Source organism: Nyctibius grandis, chromosome 2, assembly GCF_013368605.1.
Source record: "Nyctibius grandis isolate bNycGra1 chromosome 2, bNycGra1.pri, whole genome shotgun sequence".
Lineage (NCBI taxonomy): Eukaryota > Metazoa > Chordata > Aves > Nyctibiiformes > Nyctibiidae > Nyctibius > Nyctibius grandis.
The window spans coordinates 30,599,587-30,624,465 of NC_090659.1; the positions used below are offsets into that span (position 1 = coordinate 30,599,587).

At 37.5% G+C, this 24,879-nt stretch overlaps 1 protein-coding gene across 1 annotated transcript in view; it reads left to right on the forward strand.

The window, feature by feature from the left end:
• Nucleotides 1-24,879, forward strand: part of DMD (dystrophin) — a 1,374,504-nt gene that overhangs the window by 433,544 nt on the left and 916,081 nt on the right. The window contains 1 exon segment of the mRNA XM_068422827.1: nucleotides 3,710-3,828. Coding sequence (XP_068278928.1) covers nucleotides 3,710-3,828 — 119 coding nt within the window.

Genomic DNA, 24,879 nt, shown 5'->3' on the forward strand with positions numbered 1-24,879 from the left:
TTAGAGCCAGCTGGCATTGGCTTTATCGGACATAGGGCAAGCTTCTCACGGAAGCCACCTCTGTAGTCTCCGCTACTACCAAAATCTTGCCATGCAAACCCAATACAGGCCTTCACCCCACTCTTCCTTTACCCTGGTATTTATTGCTGAGCAAGTTATATAGCATGGTGTATCCCTTTGCTCAGTTTGGGTCACCTGTCCTGGCTGCATCCCCTTTCAGCTTCTTGCCCACCCACAGCCTACTCGCTTGGGGGAGGTGGTGGGGAAAATCTTGATCCTGTGTAAGCATGGTTCAGCAATAGCCAAACAATTGGTTTGTTATTAACACTGTTTTAACCACAAATACAAAGCACAGCATTATATGGGCTGGTATGAAGAACATTAAATCCATTCCAGTCATACCCTATACAAGGAGGATGGAAAAAATTGTGCAGACATGATCTGTATTTTGAAAATGCCTGTGTGTTAGTACCCAGTCTGTGACATCACAGGCTTCATGCGTCCATGACTAGAAACAGAGATTATCACCTCTTAGGTTTTCTTTCCCTTCCCCATCCTGCCCCCAGCCAGATTTAATATTTTGAAGTTGTTCTGCATGTGGGAAGGAGAAACCTCTATTTTAAATTAATTTTTAAGAACCTCTGTATAGAGAAGCAAAATACTTCAGAATAGCTTAATTGTTACTATGTAAATCACTTCCATCAGAAAAAAATTGGAGAGCAAAGGTGCATAACTGGGAAATTACTATTATATGAATTACATAAACTACATAAACTATTACAATTTTTCCTTTGCTCTCTTGAAGTTATTACAGTATGATGTAGTGAACATTTTTCCCATCTATTATGACTATGGGAGACTGTTTAAAATGAAATTTTAAAAATAATAAAAATGAAAGTAAATCTGTCATAACTAACTGCAACATTTTAATTTGTGTAAATAACATACTTGATTTATTTGTAGGTAAAATTATACGGTTAAATGTTTTCTGATTTAGAACACTATATCAAAGTCACAGATAGTGTAGTTGTTTTTTGTCATATTATATGCACATTAATTACAGAATACCCAATTAAACTTTATTTTCCTGAGTGCCTGATAACAAATTATGATCTCCTAATGGATAATTCTCAGATGAAATGCCAAAGATCACAATGTATTAACATCATTTATATTGCAAATAGTGCAACTGATAATATGAGGGCTCAGACTGTGTAACTGAGCAATACTTCAGTTTCAGTTGTTCTGTCTTTTGCTTCAAGAGCATTTAAATTGTGCTCTAGTGCTTTTGCTCCTATCAACTAAAACCTATGATTGGACTAGTGTAGTGTCCGGGGATGAGGAAAAGGCAGAAGTGCTCAATGCCTTCTTTGCCTCGGTCTTTAATGTTAAGACCGGTTGTCCTCAGGAGACTCGGCCCCCAGAGCCTGAAGTTAGGGACGGGGGGCTGTGTGAACCTCCTGTAATCCAGGAGGAGACAGTTAGTGACCTGCTGTGCCAGTTGGACACACACAAGGCTATGGGCCCGGATGGGATTCACCCCAGAGTAATGAAGGAACTGGCAAACAAACTTGCCAAACCACTCTCGATTATCTACTGGCAGTCCTGGTTAACTGGAGAAGTTCCAGCTGACTGGAAATTAGCAAACGTAACGCCCATCTACAAGAAGGGTCGGAAGGACGATCCAGGGAACTATAAGCCTGTCAGCCTGACCTCGGTGCCAGGCAAGGTGATGGAACAGATCATCCTGAGTGCCATTACACGGCACATGCAGGACAATCGGGGCATCGGGGCCAGCCAACATGGATTCATGAAAGGCAGGTCCTGCTCGAGCAACCTGGTCTCCTTCTATGACCAAGTGACCCGCTTAGTAGATGAGGGCAGGGCTGTGGATGTAGTCTATCTAGACTTCAGTAAGGCATTCGACACTGTCTCCCACAGCATCCTCCTGGACAAACTGGCTGCCCGGGGCTTGGATGGGTGGACTCTTTGATGGGTTAAAAACTGGCTGGATGGCCGAGCCCAGAGAGTGGTGGTGAATGGGGCAAAGTCCAACTGGCGGCGGGTCACTAGCAGTGTTCCCCAGGGCTCAGTTCTGGGGCCGGTGCTGTTCAATATCTTTATAGATGATCTAGACGTAGGGATTGAGTGCACCCTCAGTAAATTTGCAGATGACACCAAGCTGGGTGGGAGTGTCGATCTGCTGGAGCATAGGAAGGCCCTACAGAGGGATCTGGACAGGTTAGATAGATGGGCTGAGACCAACGGCATGAGGTTCAACAAGAACAAGTACCGGGTCTTACACTTTGGCCACAACAACCCCATGCAGCACTACAGGCTGGGGGAAGAGTGGTTAGAAAGCAGCCCGGTGGAAAGAGACCTGGGGGTGCTGATCGACAGCCGGCTAAACATGAGCCAGCAGTGTGCCCAGGTGGCCAAGAAGGCCAATGGCATCCTGGCCTCTATTAGGAACAGTGTAGCCAGCCGGTCTAGGGAAGTGATCGTCCCTCTGTGCTCGGCACTGGTGAGGCCGCACCTTGAGTACTGTGTCCAGTTCTGGGCCCCGCACTTCAAGAAAGATGTTGAGGTGTTGGAGCGAGTCCAGAAGAGGGCGACCAAGCTGGTGAAGGGTCTGGAGGGTCTGACCTATGAGGAACGGCTGAGGGAGCTGGGGTTGTTTAGCCTGGAGAAGAGGAGGCTCAGAGGTGACCTTATTGCAGTCTACACCTACCTGAAGGGAGGTTGTAGTGAAGAGGGAGTCGACCTCTTCTCCCAGGCAACTAGCGATAGGACAAGAGGGCACAGCCTCAAGCTTTGCCAGGGGAGGTTCAGGTTGGACATTAGGAAGAATTTCTTTTCAGAAAGGGTCATTAGACATTGGAATGGGCTGCCCAGGGAGGTGGTGGAGTCACCATCTCTGGATGTGTTTAAGAAAAGACTGGACATGGCACTTAGTGCCATGGTCTAGTTGACAGGGTGGTGTCAGGGCAACGGTTGGACTCGATGATCCCAGAGGTCTCTTCCAACCTGGTTCATTCTGTGATTCTGTGACTACAGTTTTATACTCATTTGAAAAGTGTGCATTTTTCTAAAGGTTTTGGTAAGAAAAGTGGCATGTTCAGCTATGCTGCATATGTTCCCAGGTCATGAATTTTTGAACCTGTTGACCGATTTCAATCAGATATAGCAATGAGCTGGTAATCTCAGAAGCAATTACATTCTTAGAAACAGTAAATGAAGCGAAAAACTGGAGGCTGGAGAAGAGGAAGGTTACAAAATGACATCAGCAGTTATCTGTCCTGCTTGGCCTGCCACAAGCCAGTCCTAGTGTACACAGCCGCAGCACATGATCCTTCTCTCCCAGGCACTCTTTGGGACTGGAAGAGAAAAGCAAGCCCACTATGGGTGTTTTGGTCAGTGACTGGAGCAGGGCACTATTGGTGAAAACAGGTGGTTTGGGGAAGTGAGGTTATAGGTTTTTGCAACTTTGTGGAGAAATGTGGTTGATGTGATGGTGGTGGACACGGATGAGTATAGGATGCAAACCCATTAGAAACCAAGCTTCATTAGTTCCAGCACTGATTAAACAAGTTCTTTCATTAAGAAAATAAAAAAGTAGTAGCTGATGCTGATGGATAGCCATAGAAAAATGTAAATAAATCTAATGCTAAAAAAGAGAAACTTACTGTTCCTCTTATTTTTGCTTTAGACCAGACCTATTTGATTGGAACGCTCTTGTTTCTCAGCACTCACCTGTACAACGATTAGACCATGCATTCAACATAGCCAGGCAACACTTGGGCATAGAGAAACTCCTTGATCCTGAAGGTTAGTAGAAATTATGTTCTTTTCTCTAAGTGGAAAATCAATTTTTCCATGCATTTGATTGTAAATTAATTTGACTTTTTTGCACAAGTGTTTAACATTTTGCAAGATAAATCATAAACTGAAGCTAAATCCTTTGTTTATTTATGTTTTAATGTTAACTTTGTGCTTTATTGAAATAGTATAAGAACTACCTGTATGTACATGCTTTAAAGCAATTTTTTTCCAGCATTGGGACCAAAGTATGTATGCACTGAATTAAAGGTATCTCAATAAGTAGCTGATTTCTGTTTCAAAGATTTAGAGCATCTGCAGCTTTTATATCTTCTGAAAATATCATGAGTTCAAATTACCTTGTAATATATACCCAAATGTATATTCAATCCCCAGATACTCATATCCTTAAAATATGACTTATACATCTTCTGTATATTGAAATTCTGTCAGGGTGACATGACTCATATCACTGTCATTTAATCTTATATGTAATAGACTTGCCTATTTTACCTTAACTCTCTTTTGTACTTCCTTATGCAGTCATGTTTGAAAGGTTCCTTGTCTTTCACGTGATTTAATTTTCTGCATTTCTGTATATTCTCTGCCCTATTTTCTGCATTGCTGAGGGCCGAAGTAATTTCCCTCAGAGAACATTTCTAAAGCATTCTTTACTACAAGGCGATGTTGAACAGCTGTTGTATTTCCTTTTTATGTATGCATTTGTATATAGATATACACTGTCTTTTTCCATACCATGATCCATATGCTATATTTTCATGCATTTTCCTATTCGGCTACTAATAAATTCAATTTCCTATATGTTTGTGCTGTTCTCAGTACTCACCTTGTGGTGGGTTTCCTATGGGAAGAACCAGAATGTAGCAAAATGTAAAAATGAGTCTAAAACATAGCATTGGGTCTCTTAATGTTTAAATATAGTAGAGCATGTCTCAAGATTGAACTAATCACCTTTTATCCCTTATATTTACCTAGGAGAAATATATGAAAAAACTGTCTGCTTATGCTGTAGTTGAACATCATAAAGCGCTCTGGTCTGTAACCTTACTGCTTTGTAGAGTGAAAAAACTGCTAGAGGAGATGGCTTAATTTAAGACGGTGATATTTTGCCCTCTGTAAAATTGAACGAGGAGCATCTCAAGTGGTACTCACAATCGGAGCGTTAAGTAAGATTTAAGAATTAAAGATGACAGGGTCTTGCCACCTTATAGGTGAAAGCATCGTGCGTGCCTCCTGAGTGTCTGTCTTGTGTGTGGTCAAATAGTGCCCCTTGTATCAGCAATGTATGGAGTATCTGTAGTGGAATTTGTGGAAGAAATGCACAGTAAAACCAATACAGCATTCTTTGCTAGTACACTGTATTTCATCTCTAGAACTGAATTTGTGTGAACAACTGGAGGAGGAACAGGCTTGCTATGTGCTATAGCATGAGATGCAGCTTGTACGCTCTGAATGAGAATGAAATTGAAAACTGGGTTGGACAACTGAAGAGATATAGTTGCAGTCTTTGCTATAAATAGTTGAACTTTCTTCTTAAAATAGATTCGTGAATAAGTTATTTTTTGTATGCAAAAGTAACTTTTGATTAGACATTTTATTCTGGTTTTGGCAGAGATACTGGCAGTTGTTTAGCCATCAACTGAAAAACTCTTAAACATCGGTGGTTTTCCAAATGTCTGCTGTAATTATTTGCTATTCGGCGTTCTGAATTATGGTTCTTGCCACCTATGATTTTTTTCCCTACAAATAAAAAACTGCAAACTTTTCCAAAGGAAAAGTAAATTCTGTACCTATTTGAAAATGTTTGTGAGACTATAACAATTTGGTTCATAATAATAAATCTGCTCCTAGACTGAAAAGTAGAATTACTGGTACATAAGTAAGTGAGGAATCTTGTTTGAAGGTTCCACCATACTACTTCTTTAATTTTACTTTGTAGATTTATCACCTCTCCTAATTAGATAATCAAATATCTCTTAACAGCATATTGTGTATTCTCTGGCTGTTAACTTAGTAAAAGCTACAAAGTGCTACTATATTAGAACAAGAAGGGAGCATGCATTCAGTGCTGAAACATTATTTTAATGTAACTTAATATTTGTCGAAACAGCTCACGTAATTTTTGAACACTTTTAAAATTTTTGTTAATTAAATATTTCTTGTCTCGATATTTTGAAAATATTATATGGAAAGGAAGCCACTATACAATAAAGCCCTAGGCTTCTGCAACCATATATGGTAGTCAAAAAAAGAAAGGATTTGGGGGTTTTTGTTTGTATTCTGAAGTTACTGATGATACATCTTGAAACAGATGACTAGGGATCCCAGAGGTCTCTTCCAACCTGATTGATTCTGTGATTCTGTGATTCTGTGGATCCATCTTAGCAATCACATTTTGAAAAGTAAATATTTTTCTTCAGACAAACATTGGCTTTCTAGTTGTGTATGAAGTTCATTTGTTTCTGAGGTTGATGATATCTCGTCTGTCCCATGAGAAGTAGTGAGTTTGTTTCTGTGGTTGTCGATATTTTAAGTCTGTCCCAAGAGCAGCTTTTAAAATATTGTTTCAGAATTTTATCTCCATTTCAATTACCAAAGTGGTTAAGATATGGAGTATGTTCAAGTATTTCCTGTAAAAGCTGTGTTGTGTAAGTTAAAACTTATATTTTGATTCATGCAGAGATGATGGTTCTTGCTGTTTTCCTCACTTATATTGATTAATAGGAGTGCTTTTTTACATCAGCAGTCTATCTTAAAGCAAGCACTTTGCTTAGTTTTTAAGCAAGTTAACTTAACCATAGACAATTGTATTTATCCTGATGATGCATGCATCTTAAAATAGAGACAATAACACTAGTCATATCCTGTAAAAGGCTTCTTCTGTGTCCTTGCATCTTCTTAAGAAATTCTTATTTTATGCACGAGTCCTAAAGTAGTTTGACAAAATTGTCTTGTTCCTGTTTTGATACATTGACTTTGTATCTTGTCTATGAAGCCTGATAATGTCTTCACAGAGCAGGTAGCCTTACTAACTTCGTCTTAGAAACAGCAAGCTGTATGTTTTTCTGCTTACAGCTTTCCTCTAAAAAAAGTTCAGTGTTATCTGAAGATACTGTGTTTTGATATAAATTCCCAAAATAGGCTACATATGCAGCACAGAATAAATTCTGCAGAGCTATTCTGCAGTCAGAATGTTCATAATATTGGGAGAAAAAAGAAGCAAACTTGTCTGCAAGAATAAGGTATGTGGTAGGAGCTTTATTCCAGCCTTTTCCCTTTCCTGTTCAGCCAGAAGAGGTAAGAAAGCTGACCCCATTCCACAGCAAAAATTTTAAATATATGTTAGCTGTTGGTTCTTTGTTTTGTTTGTTTTTTTTCCCCTGATGTTGAAAAGGTGTGTATTAAAACAGAAAAGACAGATTTCCTTCCTCTCTTCTGTCCTGAAAAAGCAGTGGAAGATTCTGGATACAGGAGTTGAATGTATGTTAAGTTTGCCAATGATACTAAACTAGGAGGAGCTGTGGACTCCCTTGAGGGTAGAGAGGCCTTACAGAGCGATCTGGATAGACTAGAGAGCTGGGCAATCACCAATTGTATGAAATTTAACAAGATCATGTGCCTCTTGGTACAACTAAGGAAAATGTTCGACTGTTTTTTCACACCTTTGTGATGACTATTGTGGTATTCTGGATGTAAATTTGAGTTGCTGACTTCTGAAAAGATTTTGGTTGATTGTTTTAAATGTAAATAACTCAGGTTGTTAATCTCTGACTGTTCTCTTGAATTTAGAGTGTTTTAGACATAAATAATATAACTCTTTAAACATTTTTCTTTTAAAAATTATAAACTTAAAGTCTTCAGCTCCCTACATTCCTTGCGTATTATTCTAAGCTATTGTTATGTATGGGGAATGAGTAGTGGTGCAGATATTTGCTGTCTTTGTTGGTATGGGTTCACTTTAGGTAATTGCAGCAAAAGACTTAAAATATCTTGAGCGAATCAACCAAATTATGATGACATTAGTAATTATAATTTGTATATATGGAAGTTTGAACAATTGATCAAGCTGGTAAGATTAGCCTGTATCTTTTAATTAACATCTAATTACCAGTACCTGCTGTTACATCTTTTAGCAGTTAACTGATCATTTAATCATGATCATTCAATCTGTATTGCAGTTGTGGAGCAACATGATTCCAGTCTTCACATGCAAACTTCAGCAAATATGCTAAAGGCTACTATGTTCCTTGTTGTGTGTCCACTTTTTCATGAGCATCTTTTTAAATATCACCAAGCAAAGAACAGGACAAACAAACAGCAACAAATGTGTTATGGTCAGCAACACACAGAAGTTAAATATTATTGGCTGTATACTGAGTTTGACTTTTTACTTTGGGATGAAACACACATGACATAAGAGCTGAAGGATCTTTTGAGGAACAGGAGGGAACGCTCTCTCGGACACTGAATCTGGGAACACATCTGAGCTGTGTCGTCTTGCCCCTTACACCAACCAAGTGTTAGTGTGGTAGCAGCAGCAGGAGATGAAGTGTCTGTGTGTTCCCTTCTAGCAATAAACATCTGATTCTTGGTTTAATGAACTTGTCCATACTGTCATTTTACTGGGTCTTGTGCTTGTTTGTGCTAGCCTGATAATAAATAGACTGTGAAGTTATATAATGGCATTTCTGCTGTCCTTTTTAGGTGAAGTAATTATCCAGTTTCTTACACTTCACAGTGTAGCCTGATAAAAACCTCATTTAATCCATCCCAGTCACATTTTCCATATTTTTCCTTAATTTGCACTGATGACATGAGTTTTTGGCACCATTATTAAGTGATAATGAGACTCAGACAGTTTTCCATTTGATAACTTTTTTGTTTGATCTTGACTTTGCATACTTCTGTACCTCAACAGTAATGGGCTCTACCATACCTGTAGCACAGAGAAGAGGTGAAAAAAACTGTCAGCGTTGTATTCCGTGAATTTGTTAACCTTGTCTGTACCCAGTAGTTGTATATAGTGGTAATACTGTTTTTCAGTTCATTTATTGCCCTTGCTGATATGGCTCATGTCAAGGGAGTATGAGAAGATATTATTTTTCTATCATGCCCTAAAGTTTAGAAGTGTTTCCCCTAGTACCGTGTCAGTGTGGGTGATTTTTTTTTTTAAATGTGTCGGGGAGACATGTCACAAGAGCTATGTTTGATATTGTGCTGCTGAGAATAGTCAAGGAAAATTCTGGATCAAGCTTAGAAATCATTATTTCGGCATGTTCCTTCTACTGGAACTACATATAGCAGGGGTGGACTTGCATTAGCATTATGCAGAATTAAAGTACAACGATAAAAGCACAACCCTTTAACTATTGCTTTACTGTTTGTCAGTGCAAATTGCAGCTCAGTACAAAGTTTGTCAGTACAAAGTGCTGGATGTCATCATGCTATATCATGTACTTTGTCTTTAGTTCATAGCACAGTTCTGAAATGCAGAGCAAGCAAAGGGCTATGGAAATACCTTCAAAAATAATGGTGAAAGTATAAAATTTATTGGCTATGTAGTACAATAGGAATACTTTTGTCTGAATGAATTTGTAATACAAGTAGGTTTTTCAAGTGGTTGTTAGTTTGATCTATATTCCTGTTGTGGTATTTTATTTTACAGTTACTCCTAAAAAATATTTGCCCCCCAAATTAAACTGCATTTCTTATTTTCCTATTGATAAGATGAAAGTCCTGCTTTTTCTTCGCAGCCTCAAGCAAATAGTCAGCAAAAATAATAAATTCACTAGCCTCCATCTAAAACCGTTTTCTCTTCCATATTTATGAATAACTTTATTAATACCTCATTGACCTGTGAGCAATTTAATTACTAAGAGACTACTCGACAGTCAGTAAATTTACAGGTTTTCATGGAAATAAATGACTTGAAGGGTGCTGTGTTAAGAGACTCAAGGACAAAACAGGCCCTTCCTCTTATCAGTGGGAAAACATAATAATAGGAATTTAACTGGGAGCAGGGCACATATGTTACAAAAGAAATTATAAGATTTTCTATCACAGTGGATTTGCAGATTATACTATCATTTGAAATACTGAACTTGAATTATAAAGAGGTCTCTAGGAACTTTGCATTGTAGGTATTTCAGCAACTGTTAGACATAAGGATCATTATATGGAAGGTCTGAAAGTATTTGGAATGTAGAACAGATCGTGTGATATTTCTCAACAGCTCAGTCTAGCAAAGAGTTGAACAGGTTTCCTCAGTGTTTAGACTGTGAATCTGACTCTGAGTCACTCAGTCTCTTTTTGAACATGTAAAAGATAAGCATCTTGGTAATATCAGTGTAGGCAAGATGTAAAAATACACAATTCCATGTTATCAAAAATATTCCCTATTTCCTTTCAATAGTGAAGACTGCTATCTTTTACCCCGAGAGGAAAAAGTAAGCTATTATATTTCCAGTATGTAAGCCAGCGTAGAAGATCTTCGCATAGGAAGTTGAATTCAGAGGTTTTCTAGTATGCTACTTGGGTAGAAATTGTATATAGTAGCTGGTGACACCACTGACAGTTCAACCTTCTAAAAATAATATTGATTACTTCTATTATCAAGCAGTGGAGCTTTCTGAAGTCTTATATTCTGAAATATTTACATCCAACCATTGCTTTCATTAAGAAATAAAAATTAAGGAAAAAAAAAAAAAAGAGGTGGGGAAGATTTGGGAAATGTTATTTCCTTCTTGTATTTTTTACAAAGATTCATTCTTAAAGATAACGTTAGGGAATACCAGCTTGATATGAAAGCAGTTAAAAGGCCTTGTATATGAAATAAGAATGAAGACTGTAAAAGAGTATACATCTGCTTGTATCTGCTTTGACTGGGTAAGGAGCTCTTCATATGCTCTAGAGGGCCACAGACCACTGTTGCCTTGTCATTGGTAATGTTATCTCCCTGTTTTGATGAAGCCCAGAGCACATGGTAATGGAAAATGCATTGAAGCTGACAATACACTACTGAGTAAACTCAACGTTGTGAAACATACTTGACTGAGTGTATTTCTCAGCTGAAATAGGTCAAGGGATCTTTAACACTGTGAATGTTTTTTCTATATGTCCTGTTTTTGCTCTGCTTCAAATGTCTTCTGTAAGAATGTTTTATCTATGACCTCAGCATATGTGTCACACAAAAGCAGATATGCCATCTTTTGGACTTCCAGTAATGCTTTTCTGTTGAAAGCAAGGAAAATATGAACTGTTGCAAAGAGCCGTGTGGTGTGAAAACACATGTAAACAAAATTTGTTAGCCAGATCTAAAAAGCTTTTTATCCTCTACAGATATAATTTTAAAGAATTGGAGATCACGTGAAACAATAGTCATTAACTGGTTTGTCAAGCATTAAACAGAAATGGGAAAACAGTCCTTTTTCCTGAGGATTTTCTGACAAAGGAGGAGGTTTGTTTCTGTGCATATAAAGAAAAACATTTTAAAATTTAGTTGTTCTTCCCTTAGTCTAAATATTTTCTTCTCTGTTAAGACCAGAACAACCACTGATTTTTGTGATTGCTAGAAATTATGGAGAGCTAAGACTCAAGGGATACACAGGAGTTTTGGAGATCATGTAGGTTGTATGAACAGAAGTAACAATATTAGGAGGAAGAGGACTTAACAAAACTTTCATCTAGGGCATAAAGGTTTTCTATAGGATAAATCTTAAAATTTTGTCCACCCTTGCACATGTGTATGAGATATATATATATATACACATAACTGCTAAATGCATGATCCAGCAAGAATAAAGATAAAGTAAAAAATTAAGAAAGCAAGCTCATGGTATAACAGGAATTTGGATGCTAAGTGCACGTCTTATTGCCTTGTTAATAGCTGACTAAATAATTCTATGGGATCATAGTAACACAAATGACATAACATCTAAATAAAGTGTGTATATTTTTCCATTAATGTATTGATAAGTCTAAATGCATAAGACCAAAGAAGTGAGAACTGCATTAAAATACATGAAGAATCTAACAGCGGTGATACCTATAAAATGTTTTACGTTTTATAAATAAAAGCGGGGGTAGTATTAGTATAATGAACAGAGAATAGGTATCCTCATATTTACAGATGATCATCATATTAACCTTGCACTTTTCATGGTGGTATAATTCACCATATCATACTATACATTTCTGTAAAACTATGTCATCTCTTCTAACAATGTTATTCTTTAAATTGGAAAACTTCAGTGACCACAGTTACCGTTCTTCACATGACGCTGAGAACATTGTGAATGAGGTACTGTAAAGACTTCCCTCATTTCTTACCTAGATGTTCTGTCCAGCTGCTTCCAAGGTGAGAAGGAACAGAGCGAATCTATGCTGCTGAGCTACAACAGGAATTGGGGTAGGAGGGAGAGATGGGCAGCAATATCAGTCTGCAGACAGGAACCTGGTGGTGACAATGGGTGTTGTAGGTACTCCAAAGAACACACAGGTGTTTGCACCAAGAGCCTGTTTTTTTTCAAATTTTTCTTTTTCAATTTTGTGGGTTTAGCACACTTTACCACCTCATAACCTCTGAGTGTCCACACACACATTGAAAAGAGTGATAGTCTAAATACTCCTTTTCTGGACTTCAAAATGCTGTGGCTGAAAGTAGCCTCCTGGTCCTGCTTAAGCAGACATATCCCTCCGTACTGCATGGTCCTTCAGTTACCTGTGTATTTACAGTTCTCCATCTTGCTTTGTTTTGGTTTTGTTTTTTTTTTTTTGTTTTCCTGAGTTCTTTATAAATGTTTGGGTCTATATTAATATTCTACAGTCAAAGTGCCTCAGAACTGTCTGTCAAATTGTAATCATTAATCTGCTCTGACAAATAATCACATAGGTTTCTTTGCCACTATATCACATTATGTGTAATTTTCTGTTCATCATTACTAATGCTGTGGTTTAGCATTGTTTTTCCAAATAAATAATTTCTGTAAGTGTGTTAAAATATTCATCCAGGTTCAATCTTGTGTTATTTCCTTCCCAAATTTCTCATGTGTTTTAATTGCTTATATATTGTGTCTTCCATTGGGACTTGTTATGCCTTTAATCCATGCTTTAAACTAAAATTAATTATGCTTGTTTATAGTATGCTTTTTTTAACTCTGTAATTTAATGAATGAAGCCCTTCAGAATTGTGCACATAGTTCTTGGTTGCTCAAAATAATCACTAATGGAAGACAACTGAGAAAAGATTAATTAGAACAGAATTATGTTATCTAATGCATCAAGGTAGAGAATGAAATAAGTATATAGTATTCTTAAAATCCCAAATGAAGAAGGAGGATTATTTAGGTAAATGCTCAACATGTATTGTGACAAGTATCTGGTGGTCCATAGCAATGCATATATCTTTACTGGATATTTTGTCACATGATGATTTAAAAAGATGTGAAAGCACTGTAGCTGTTCAGCCAACAAAAAGTCTATGTTAGATTTTAAATAGATTTCACTTGAAGTAAGGAGATTTATCTTTTAGAATAGGCTTTAATCCACTTGTTGTAACTAAAGAGTTGTTCTTCCAACTAAGAATTGGCCCAGATGAAAATATTCTGCTTTGATCTTATAGTTCCAGTTCCTACAACAATATTCCATAATCTATACCTTCAGAATTGTAATACATGTACAAATATATGTACAATTAAAAAAAGGCTTTCTGAAAATAGAGATGGTTCATTGTGGAGTATGGGAGATGACGCTTGGAGGTTAATAGTCTATAAAAAATATGGAGGAAGACTTTTGCTTAAAATCAATCAAAAACACTATTAGGTATCTTATATCCTTCAATATTTTGATAAGTGAAAGAATTTGTTTGATTTAGAAAACGCTTAAGCAACTTGGGATATTCCATTGTAAAGTTACCACTATCTGCCTGTCTGTTAATATTGATTTGAAAAGCTGCTAAAGAGATTACCTAACTTAACACAAAAACTCATACAGGTGTCTTGAGACTTCTGGATTTTTAATTTGGTCACAAACAGAAGGATGATTAAGATGTTTACTTGCTAGGAATGAATAATGTTAATTGGTGACGTGTTTGATTAAAGTCTCTGGATTTGAAATAGAATAGGACAAGTGTTAATGACTTAGACTTCCTTTGAGGCACACTTTTCCCACTAACCCTCCAAATACAATAGATCACACTTTCAGCCACATAAGGAAATATAAATGAAAGATTAACCATTTCCTAAAACCTGATAGTAGGTCAGAAGTTTGAGTCAAGTTGGCCAGTGTGCTGAATCTTGTACCAGAAACAAAACATTGACTTATATACAGAAATAGACTACTTTGCCTAAAGGTGAATACCACATAAAGACAGTTCTTTCCAGGTTGTGATTGGAAGTTCTGAGTGTGTTGGTTTTGCTACTCCAATGTTAAAAATAACAAAAAAAGTAAAAGGCATAATTTTGCTGATGCAGCAGCAGCATGCATTGCTTTTATTTAAACTTGTGGTAATATCCTGCTATATCCTTTTAGATATACATACAAAGATGCACACACAAAAGCCTTTTTTTCAGAAGTTTCCATGAAACTGTAAGGTAAAATAAGTGATTTCTGTCCAGCATCCCAGCTTTTTCTCTGGTGCTTCATTTGTAGTTAAACAATGTAGTTTGAAAAATTTCTGTTCAGTCAGAGAAATCGAAGTTCAGAGAGGATTTATAGAAAGTTCTGAGGCACTTGAATGACAAATGGCAGTCACTGATGGGGCACTTGCAAATAATGAATAAATACATTAAAAAATAGAAGAACAAGGCTTTAGGAGGTCATACTTTCTCTGTTTTCCTCTAATCTTTTCTTTCATTTCCATCTATTAGTTATTAAACTGATGGCTTAATGAGCAGTGGCTTTCATGGTAGTTACTTTCTGGAAGCTAGGTGGAAAGAAACAGCCCCAAATGAATGCTTTCTCTTGACAGAAAAATTATAACATGTATTTACTTTTCGGTAGATACTGGAAGTAACCATTTTATGAATACCATGAATACAGGATAATTTCCGTCACAGCTTCAGCTGGAATCCAACCAAGAGAGACACATTCATTGTTAGAGTGATCATGGAATTACTTCAAAAGAAGGTTTTTTTTTTAACTTATCGTTTTCTGGTTTCCTTATAGTTTGCTGCAATTTGTCAGGAGAGTTTTCTTCTGGTTAGCGTCTTGCAGTAAGCAGGCTGTATTATCTTTTGGTAGTTCTGATTGCTTTGTTTATCATAAAATTCACTGTCACGTTAATTAGTGCAACAGTATAGAGAGACAGTCAGAAAGGTGGTTGTGAATTGGTGAAGAGGTTTATATCACTAATGGGTATTAAAACCTCCGTGGATAATATTTTTGAGAAGTGATCTCTGGGGATTACTCTGCCAAACAGCTACAAAGGTGGCTACATAAAAAGCCAGCCTGAAATGAGAAGAAAGTACTTGAGCCACAACCAAAGCCAGTCTCTGAATGTGAACTTAGGGGCAGGAGCTTAAGGAGAAAACTGAAGTGTTGGTTGTTTTTTTTTAGTAGCCCACATTTTAAAAGGATACAGTGATAAGCAGAGACAAAATAATGTGAACCAGTTGTACTGCTTGAAATAAACTGCTTGTATGCGTTGGTAATGGGCAAGGATAACTGCTCTCTGAAATGTTTTCTGACCATTTTTTCCCCTTCATGAAAACAGGGCTTGTTTGCATTCTGGAAATGTACTTTATCACTGCATAGTTTTCCTTAAATAAATGGGAAACTTTCAAGAATTTTCTAAGGAGTTATAAATATTTAATATTTCTACTCTAATACCTTGCCATGATTAAGACTTCAGCATTGGAACCAATGGTGTCTCTTGTAACAAAGTTACTTAAATATAACAGTGGCTTAAACAAAAATACTTTTATCAATGGGGAAAATGGAATACCATCAATCATGTTGAATTTGGATATATTAAGGTCATACAAAGCTGTTCTTGGCATTTTTTTTGCAAAGCCTGCATGCTGCTCTGAACTTGAAAAATCAATTCTGCTCTGGAGTATTTGCTGTATGGCTTCTCCAGGAATCACTGACTAATGATATCTAAAAAAATTTCAAGTTTCTACATTAATGACTGTAATAATACTTGTACAATTTAAATGAGAGGAATTGAAATCCCTCATTACTATAGTGTTGTTTTGCTGAGGCAGCTTCTCTGACTTCCTCACAGCCACACAAGTCATGACTGTCTTCAGAGCTGCAATAGCAAAAACAGCAGTCAGTGATCTGCCTTCCTACATGGTTGTATAGCATTGGTCATGCTCAATACAAGACAATTAAAGCTATTGGAAACTGTAATTTATTGCCTTTTTCCTTAATTAATCCAGCCAGGAATCGTCATGGGTCCTTTCTGTTCTCCATGGTCAGATTTCATGTGTAAATGCACCCAGGTAATCTTGTGACGTGTAGTCAGACTATGGCCAGGGTATATTCCTGGACCCAGATGCTGAAAAGCAGCTAGGAGATTAAAAATTTTGCAAAGAGCAATGACTCAGTTCTCGAAAATATGGGATTAAAATTACATTAAATGCTGGAGAAAAAAAAAAACAATCAGGCAAACTGGCCACCTTTCAGCAACCAGTGTGCGTGGGGAGGGAACATAGACAAGACACATCTCTGAATGTGTCTTAAAATAATGTTGCTTACAGTTATTGCTGTATAGGAAGATGTCCTCCTAATTAGAAGGAATATCTCTTTGAAGAAAAGCGTAGAAAGTGACTGAAACAATTCCTGGTTTGTTTACATGAAAACTGCATTTTGTTTGAGCAACAAAACTTACTAAACTTTTGGGACTTACTTCAGTGTGTCAGAAAACCTAGACTGGCAATTTTAATGACAACGAATGTAGAAAGAATGTTTTTCAGGACTAATACGCCCTTTGCAGAGTATTTTCTGCTAACTTAATTCTCATGAAAATAATTGTATCTGTTTGACAGTTTCAGAACTCATAGACAATAAATCTGAAGTTTAAAAAAAGATTGCGAAAAAGTGTGGCTTCTATTTTAAGTTTCTGCTTGTGTTTTAATTTACCTCAACTAAAATCTATGATCTCAATTAACTTGAGTCAACCACAGAATCATTCTTAGTGGGTTGAACTAAACCTGACCAAATGTATCGAGTGCAGCTGTCAAGGTGTTGGTAGCCAAGGTAGGGAGAGCAGACTGCAGGGGTGGCTTCTGTGAGAAGAGATATGGAGCTTTCATGTGATGGACACAGCTGGTTCCAGTTAGCTCCATAACAGACCTATCATAGGACACAGCTGAGCCCATCAGCCGAGTTGGTGGCACGTATGTGAAAACAGTTAAGAAGGGGCAGCAAACACTGAGGGGGAGGGAAAAGGGCAGAGGAGGGAACAAGGATGAAGGAATAGGAGCTGCTCCATGGCAGAGCAGGTTCGGCCCTGAAGGGGACTGCAGCCCATGGAGGATGGAGCATGGGAAAAGAGTGGGAAAGAAGGAACAGCAGAAGAAAAAGTGAGAAAGGGAGTGTCAGAGAGAAAACTCTAAGCACTGATCCTGACATCATGCAGTCCTCCTTGCCTTGCCGAAGGGACTGAATGTAACTTATGGCAATAGCAAGGGAGGAGAGGTGTCTGGAATGAAGAAGTGGAGACTAGGAAGAAGGGGAGGCGAGGCGTTTGAAGTGAAGTGAGCCTGGAAGTGAAGTTGGGTCAGCAAAGGAGAAGGAAAGATGTTTTTCCCTAAGTATTTAAATGTCATCTTTTGTTTCCCAATTCTTGAATCAGTATTTAAATACAGGTTTTGTTAATTGGCAATAAATGAACTTAAATCCCCTAAGTTGAGTCTGTTTTGTCTGCAACAGTACTTGATGAGTGTTTTCCCTGTCTCTGTTTTGACCCATGAGTTTTCTCGCTCTTGTTCTTCCTGTTTTCTCCCCTGTCCCCTGGGGAGCGAGCGAGCTTCTGGATGGGGCTTGGTTGCTAGCCAGGGTCACCCCACAACACCCAAACATGTTAAATGGAACTAAACACAAATGTAATCCAAATTGAAATAAATGTCAGTTGATGCTCTATCCTTGACTCTTCTTTTTTGGATTATTTCACTGTGTGGATAATAATCCAGGATTTCCTTGGCCTCTCAAAGAGATAACAATCATGTCTTCCCCTGTCCCTTGGATAGAAGGAAATTGTTTTAGAGGTGTGACGGCAGCCAGTGCCTGGGCTATTAGTGATTGACAATGGCCTCCTAAGGGCAAGAAATGTAAAAACAACATTGTTACACCTGGGACCAAAATCAGAAATACAGTTATACCTCAATCTTGTATGACCGTGAAGATGTATGCTTAGAGCTTGCTTTCTCAATGCGTGCACAGCCTACAAGGCCAGGATAGAGTAAAATCTATTTAATTGAATTAAAATTAATATGATGAGGTAACGGTGCATACATAGCCTTTGTTTACTCTTCTGATCAAGCTTTTGTAAATGCTGCATTCCTGTGTTCCCCTCTGTACTACAAGCACCGGTAGATTGTGTCCTTTAGAAACACAAATCTCAAGCTTCATATTGATAAACTGAGGTGTTAAAATTAGATATTAGAAACACAAATCTCAAGCTTCATATTTATAAACTGAGGTGTTAAAATCAGATATTTCTGCTTATAAAAAGTGAAAGGTGATTGCTGACAGGATAAAACTTCCAGAAAGATACCATAGAAGCCAGAGGAATTCCAAACATTGTAGTTTGAGGACAGCTAAAAGACTGTATAAAGCTCAGATGCATGGCTGCTCTATGGAGTCTATAGTAATTGCATGTTCATTCCCCTAATGTCACTAATGGTAGCGTACTATTAATCAAGGGGTTTGTGCATGTTTATTAAGGGAAAGGATTCAGTAGTGATACTAAAACTAGAATTTAAGAGACTTTTCTAAGGAGAAATTTTGTATGGAAGAAACACATAGTCTTAGAATATTAATATGCATTGAATTCTAGTCAGTAATGAATGGTTATCATCATAGAAAATATCTAGGATGGCACAGCAGAACTTCATCATGCCTTTCCCAATTTACACGTGCTAGCACTGGTTTTTGTCTGTAGCTTATTCTGTGAATATTTTTCACTGTATGCATAAATGCATAAGTTATGCCTTTTCTGTGCTTAATATACATTATTTTTATTATTTTTTCTATAACTTAGTACAGCACTTGCCTTAACACAATTTCTGGGAATTTAGTGTTAGGAATAGAGAAAAGATCAGGAATATTCCAGATGTTGCACCTATTGTGTGTTCTTATGTGGTTGGCATTAGTATTTGGTATTACAACATAAAAAGTTAAAAATATGTATCTGGCATATTTGACCTGTGAAATTGAGTTTGATCTCATCTCTTTTGACCTTCAGTGTTATTTGAACTGTATATTTGTATAGGTGAAGCACTTGTTGAACAATCGCTTTAGTTCAACGAGCTGAAGCAAGTATTTCTTCTGCATTAGGAATGCACAATTTACCTTTACCTTTTAACTTTAGGCAACATGAGTCTTTCAAATAGTGCAAAGAACACTGCTAGAGCTGTTCGCCTGAGTACCCTTTTATATTTCTCTCTTGCACGTGACGTGGCCAAATGCAAAGAGGTATTGTTCTGGTTTTTACATTGCCAGCCAGGAAATTCTTACTTTGAAACTGGAACAATCTTTGATGCTAAGTGGTGCACATGTGCAAAAAAAAATGGTGATGAAAAGTAAATTGGCAAGTGTGAAGCTTTTATTATTCTTTGACAGTAATATTTTGCATTTAAAATTGATAGATGAAACTACTTTTTTTAAAAAAAGTAGCGCTGGAAGGCAGCTTTTTAGTAAAATTGTGGACGGGTAATAAAAAGTATTCCTACTTACCCTAAAAATATATTGAAATTAGACCTTTATGAAACACTTGCAGAAGTGTTTATTTTCTGTCAACAGGTCTTTCCAGAGCTGAGTCTATCCATTAAATTTATGCAGCAGAAGAGAGTTGTTCTCCAAGGAGATTCCCTTTGGAAGTCCAAATTAACAATATTGATCACATTTCCTTTCTCCAGTTCACTGTTACCACTTACAAGCGTTATGGTATGCTTCTGCAGTGCATTAGCAACAAAAGCAAAACCAAGGGAACGGTGGTTCCAGTCCTCAGTGAGGCAGGAGACCTCATAGCAAGGGATACAGGAAAGAAAGAGAGACAATGCCACTTTCACCTCAAGTTTTACCAGTGTGGTTTGTCCTCAAGCCTCTCTGACTTCACGGTAGAGTCTGCAGGAGTTAAGTGTTACCTGCGGTAGAAGATCAAGTCAGTGACAATATAAACTGATTGAACATGCAAAAGTCCATAGGACCAGGTGAAATGCCTCCAAGGCTGCTGAGGGTGATGGTAGATGTCACTGTGAGGCCACTCTCTAACCCCTTTAAAAGGTCATAGCATTTGAGAAAAGTTCCTGATGACTGGAAAAGGGCAAATGTCACAGCTTTCTTCAGGAAGGACAAAGAAGAGGACCCAGGGAATTATAGTCTGCTCTGCCTCCACTCTGTCATCAGGAAGATTATGGAGCCAGTTCTTTTAGAAACTCTGTCCGGATGAAGAATAAGAAGGTAATGGGAAGCAGCCAGCATGTTTTAGATAGGGCACACTGTGCCTGGCCATTCTTCTCTGATCAGATGGCTAGTGTTGTGGATAAGAGGAAATCAAGTAATATTTTTTACCTTGATTCTAGCAAGACCTCCAATAATATCCTTACAGCCAAATCAGAGGGGTGTGGGTAGAAAACTGACTAGACTCCTGGTCTCAAAGTGTTGTGATCAGTGGTACAAAATCCAACAGGTGGCTAGTGTTCCTCAGAGGTAGATAGGGGGGCCTGGTAATGTTTTAATGTCTTCAGTAATGCCCTGGGTGATGGGAGGAAGTACACTGCAGCAAATCTGCAGATAATTCTTGGCTGAACATGAGTCATCTGGTTGCCCTTGCAGTGATGAAGTCCAACTACATACTCGGCTGTGTTAGTAAGAATGTAGCCAGCAGATTGATGGAAGTGATTCTTCCCTTCTGTTCGGTGCTTGTGAGACCAGTTCTAGGATACTGGGCTCAGTTGCGGGTTCTGCAGTGCAACAACAACAACAAAAAACATTAATACACTGAAACAAGACCAGTAGAGGGCTTCAAAGATGTTCGGGGGTTTCAGCACATAAGATACAAGAAAAGGCTGAGAGAGATGGGTTTGTTTAGCGTTAAGCAGAGGAGGAGGCTCACGGGAGACCTTCTGAAGATTAGTTAGAGAGCGGCCTCACAGTGACATCTGCCAGCACCCTCAGCATTGCTGTCTTCAACTAGCTAATGGGAGAGTGTTGGGAAGGCAGACAGGCTCTTCTCAGAGTCTCCTCACATTATAATTCACATTAAACATTCAAATTAAAATATGATGTAAAGAACAATTATTTTTTTCACTTTGAGGGTGGTCAAACACCAGAACAGGTGTCTAGAGAGATTGTGGGATCTCCATTCTTGGATATATTCAGAAGTCACTGGACAAGGCACTGAGCAACCTAATAGAAATCAGCCCTTTTTTAAGTCTGATTGTGATGAGGTCATCTAGAGAGGTCCCTTCCACACTAAATTGTTCTGTGATTCTATCACTTGTCAAACAAGACTTCCCTTTACAAAAGCTATGTTGACTAGTCTGTTGTGTATAATATTTTTTGTGTGTGCCACTTCTGTTACTTGTTAGAGTAGTAAATATAGGAACCTTTCTAGAAGTTATCATTGCATCTGCCACCTTCCAGGCCTCACATTCTGAGGTGATTTTAGAGCAGACGTTACATATTGCAGTTTGTGGTTTACTGATTCACTCCTGAGTTAATTTATTCCTGGATAAATGACATTTGTTTCTCATGAACTGTTCTTTTTTCAATTAGTTACACAATCTTTTCTATGCGTACTTCAGTTTGAGACGGTTCCTCTAGCTGGTCACTCTCCATGCCCTCTCAGACTATTCTCTGCACTGAATACAAATTCAAATAAGTCATTTAGATTCTCAGCAATTGCCTTGTTGACTTTGCATGTTCCTGTCGTGCTCATCCTTTCATTCTGCGAAGTCTCTAGAAGGGATCTCTGGATGTATTTGAGGGAAGATTTATTACTCATTTTCATGTGTTTTACTAGTTGTTCCTTCTTGGCCAGTCTTCCTTGTGTTTTTTACATTGAGCCTGTCAGAATTTATTATCCTATTTTCTCCATTTGGACATGATTTCAGCTTCTTGAATGATGCTTCTAGTAACTGCTCTTCAGCCCTGCTGGCTTGCTTTTATTTGAGTCTTCATTCCTTTCCTTCATCTCTGCTTTCCAAGGCGTTCATTTGCTGATGGCTCATGTGTGATTAAAGCCTGCTCTGCTTTTGGATTCTTCTCTTGAAATCCAGTCTTGCAAGTGATAAATAGACACTGTGCTGCCTGCGTGGCAGGAGTTATGATCTGGAAGCAGACATTTAAGTTCCTTTGTTTCTTTAGCAGTTGTCCTTTATAGTCCCAGCTACTGATTTTTCTACAATAATTTTTCTTTCTGCCTCAATGAAACTGTTCTCTTGCCTCTCCTCTGCTTGCTAGCCCAATGAGTGTCAGTGATTTTTTTTTTTTCCTCTCACATTTTATTTTTAAGCTATTCCTTCTCCCCCCACCCCAACATGTTTTTAAAGAAGTCTAATAGTACTTAGTCACCTAAAATACAGAAATTGTTTTTGTTCCTCAAACTTTCTGAAGTAAATTATGTAAGAACAATGGTCGATAGCTAAGGACAAACTGATTTTTGTTCCCTGTCCTCCTCTCTCTTCATCTATCCTACCTTTAGCTGTCTCTGTAGATATTTTTTTTTTCCCCTGAGCCACTGAAAATATAGTTTGTAACTACAACATATGTTATTTTAGTTTTCTTTGAGGAACAATTCACTTCTTTATCCCTTATGAAGAAGTATTGAGAAATAAGTATTTTTAGTTATATTTCTTAACCATTCTTTCTTTACTCCTTATAATATTATTCCTCTATTTCTGTTACAATGGATACAATGAATAGTATTACTTGTTAGTGGGACAGCACTTTTCAATTTATACAAGCAAGCCCCCCATCTAGAAATGATGTTACGCAGCACTAAACTTGAGGTGGGGAAAAAAAAATTCTTCAGTATCATTCATTAAACCAAAGAAACTGGAAAATAATTTGGAGTTTCTGATGTAATAATAGAGAGCTTTAACATAGTTCTAACATCCTTAAATTGACAGACTTTTATGTAATCCTTCTTCCAGTAGTATAGTATACCTCCCTCGCTGAAGAGAATAAGTACTTTTCTGGTACAGATGGAACTGAGGGAGTATTCTTTCTTTGAAGTCAAGAACATGTTATGTCAAGAAGGATGGTTTCTTCTCTTGAGAAGAAAGTTGAGTGAGGATTCTCTGCTTTGGGAAATATCTGTGACTAGGCCTGAGTTCCGGGTTATGGATTATGCCTGGAAATTTAAAGATAGATGCTTTCAAACCTCCGAAGTACTGAAATTTGGTTTAAAACCATCAGAATGGGGAAATTTATGAAAAGCTGCAGATTAACTTTTATACAGAATTTAAGTATATAATTTTATATTATTCCTACTATGCAATGATATTACAATTACTGTTTCTTGTTTTTGTTGTAAAGAATTGTAATTTTCCTAAAGTAAATGAATAATGAACTGTGTTCTTATTGAATGTTTCATCTTCAAAGCACATTAAAAATATTATTTAAACCTGACCGATATCCCTGTGAGGACTCTACATAAGTGTTATCACCCTTTCACAGATGGTAAGTGCAGTTAACATTTCTCCAGTATTGCTGGAGAAAACAACTTCTGTTTCCAGAAGTCCGTCCAGTTCTGTCAATTTGTTTTTATAGCTAAAACGTATCGTTACTGAGATAGCTGTGAAGTGGAAAAAACATTCTGGATTTTAATAGGCAGTTATATCTCCATACCTCCAACTCTGTTTCAGATTTGCTTAATGTGCTGCTCTGAATTCAAGATGATTTATTTTAAACTTCAGAGGAGTTTAGTTTTGGTCATGGATGAGCTAGTTGCAATCCAATTGTTAGTTTTCTGAACGTGGGCTGTTGTTTAGCTGTACTGAATCAAACTCCTTGAAACGTGGTTTAATAAAACAGTAGGGTGGTGTTTGACCCAGTCAGTCATCCTTTGAATTAAAGTTGTAGCTTAAAATTGCTTGTAATTAAGTATTAGAAGTTGGACAATTTTTAGAATTTAAAATTAAAAACATTCTTTGATATTCATTCCTTATGTAAGTTTACATAATCTGAAAATTAACTTTGAATGATGTCATTCTCATATTTGAAAATTGACAGCTAATCTATGATCAAGCTATTTATTCTTTTGTTTTTATATTGCATTGAATCAGGGTTTTCACAATATTTCTTAAATGTGAACAGAAATTTAATTTGGATGTTGGTTTACATTCTATCTGATTCTATGTGCATATTAAATAGTAATGTGCTAAAGGAGATCAATCTTATTCTATATGGTAGTGACAGATATGATAAACTGATTAAGGCAACAGTACATGGTCATATAGTTCTTGTTCTGAAACTCTTGTTCAGAAACTCTTTAAAAGTTTTTAAGACCTAGTCCTTTAATCTACTGAATGTCTTCTGTCAGTATTAAATATAGCTAATAATAACTAGTACCTAAGTTAAGTTGCTCTGTACCTGTTGGGGGAAGGTCTCTGATAACTAGGGCTTTGCACATCATCTGAGGGTGCTCAGCATCACTGAGAACCAAGCTATTGTTTTACATTCATTCCTACAGTTTGAGTCCTTTAGTTCCATCTGAGTGGTGTGTAATAAGAGCTTCTTTAGCTGAACTGCTGTTCGCAGGTCGTGTCAAGTCTACTTATCCCATTCTGTTCCTCTCCTGGTACTCAGCACGAGAAAAAGGGTGGAAACTGGCTCTACTTAGATGTGCACTTGTAATGTATTGCTAGA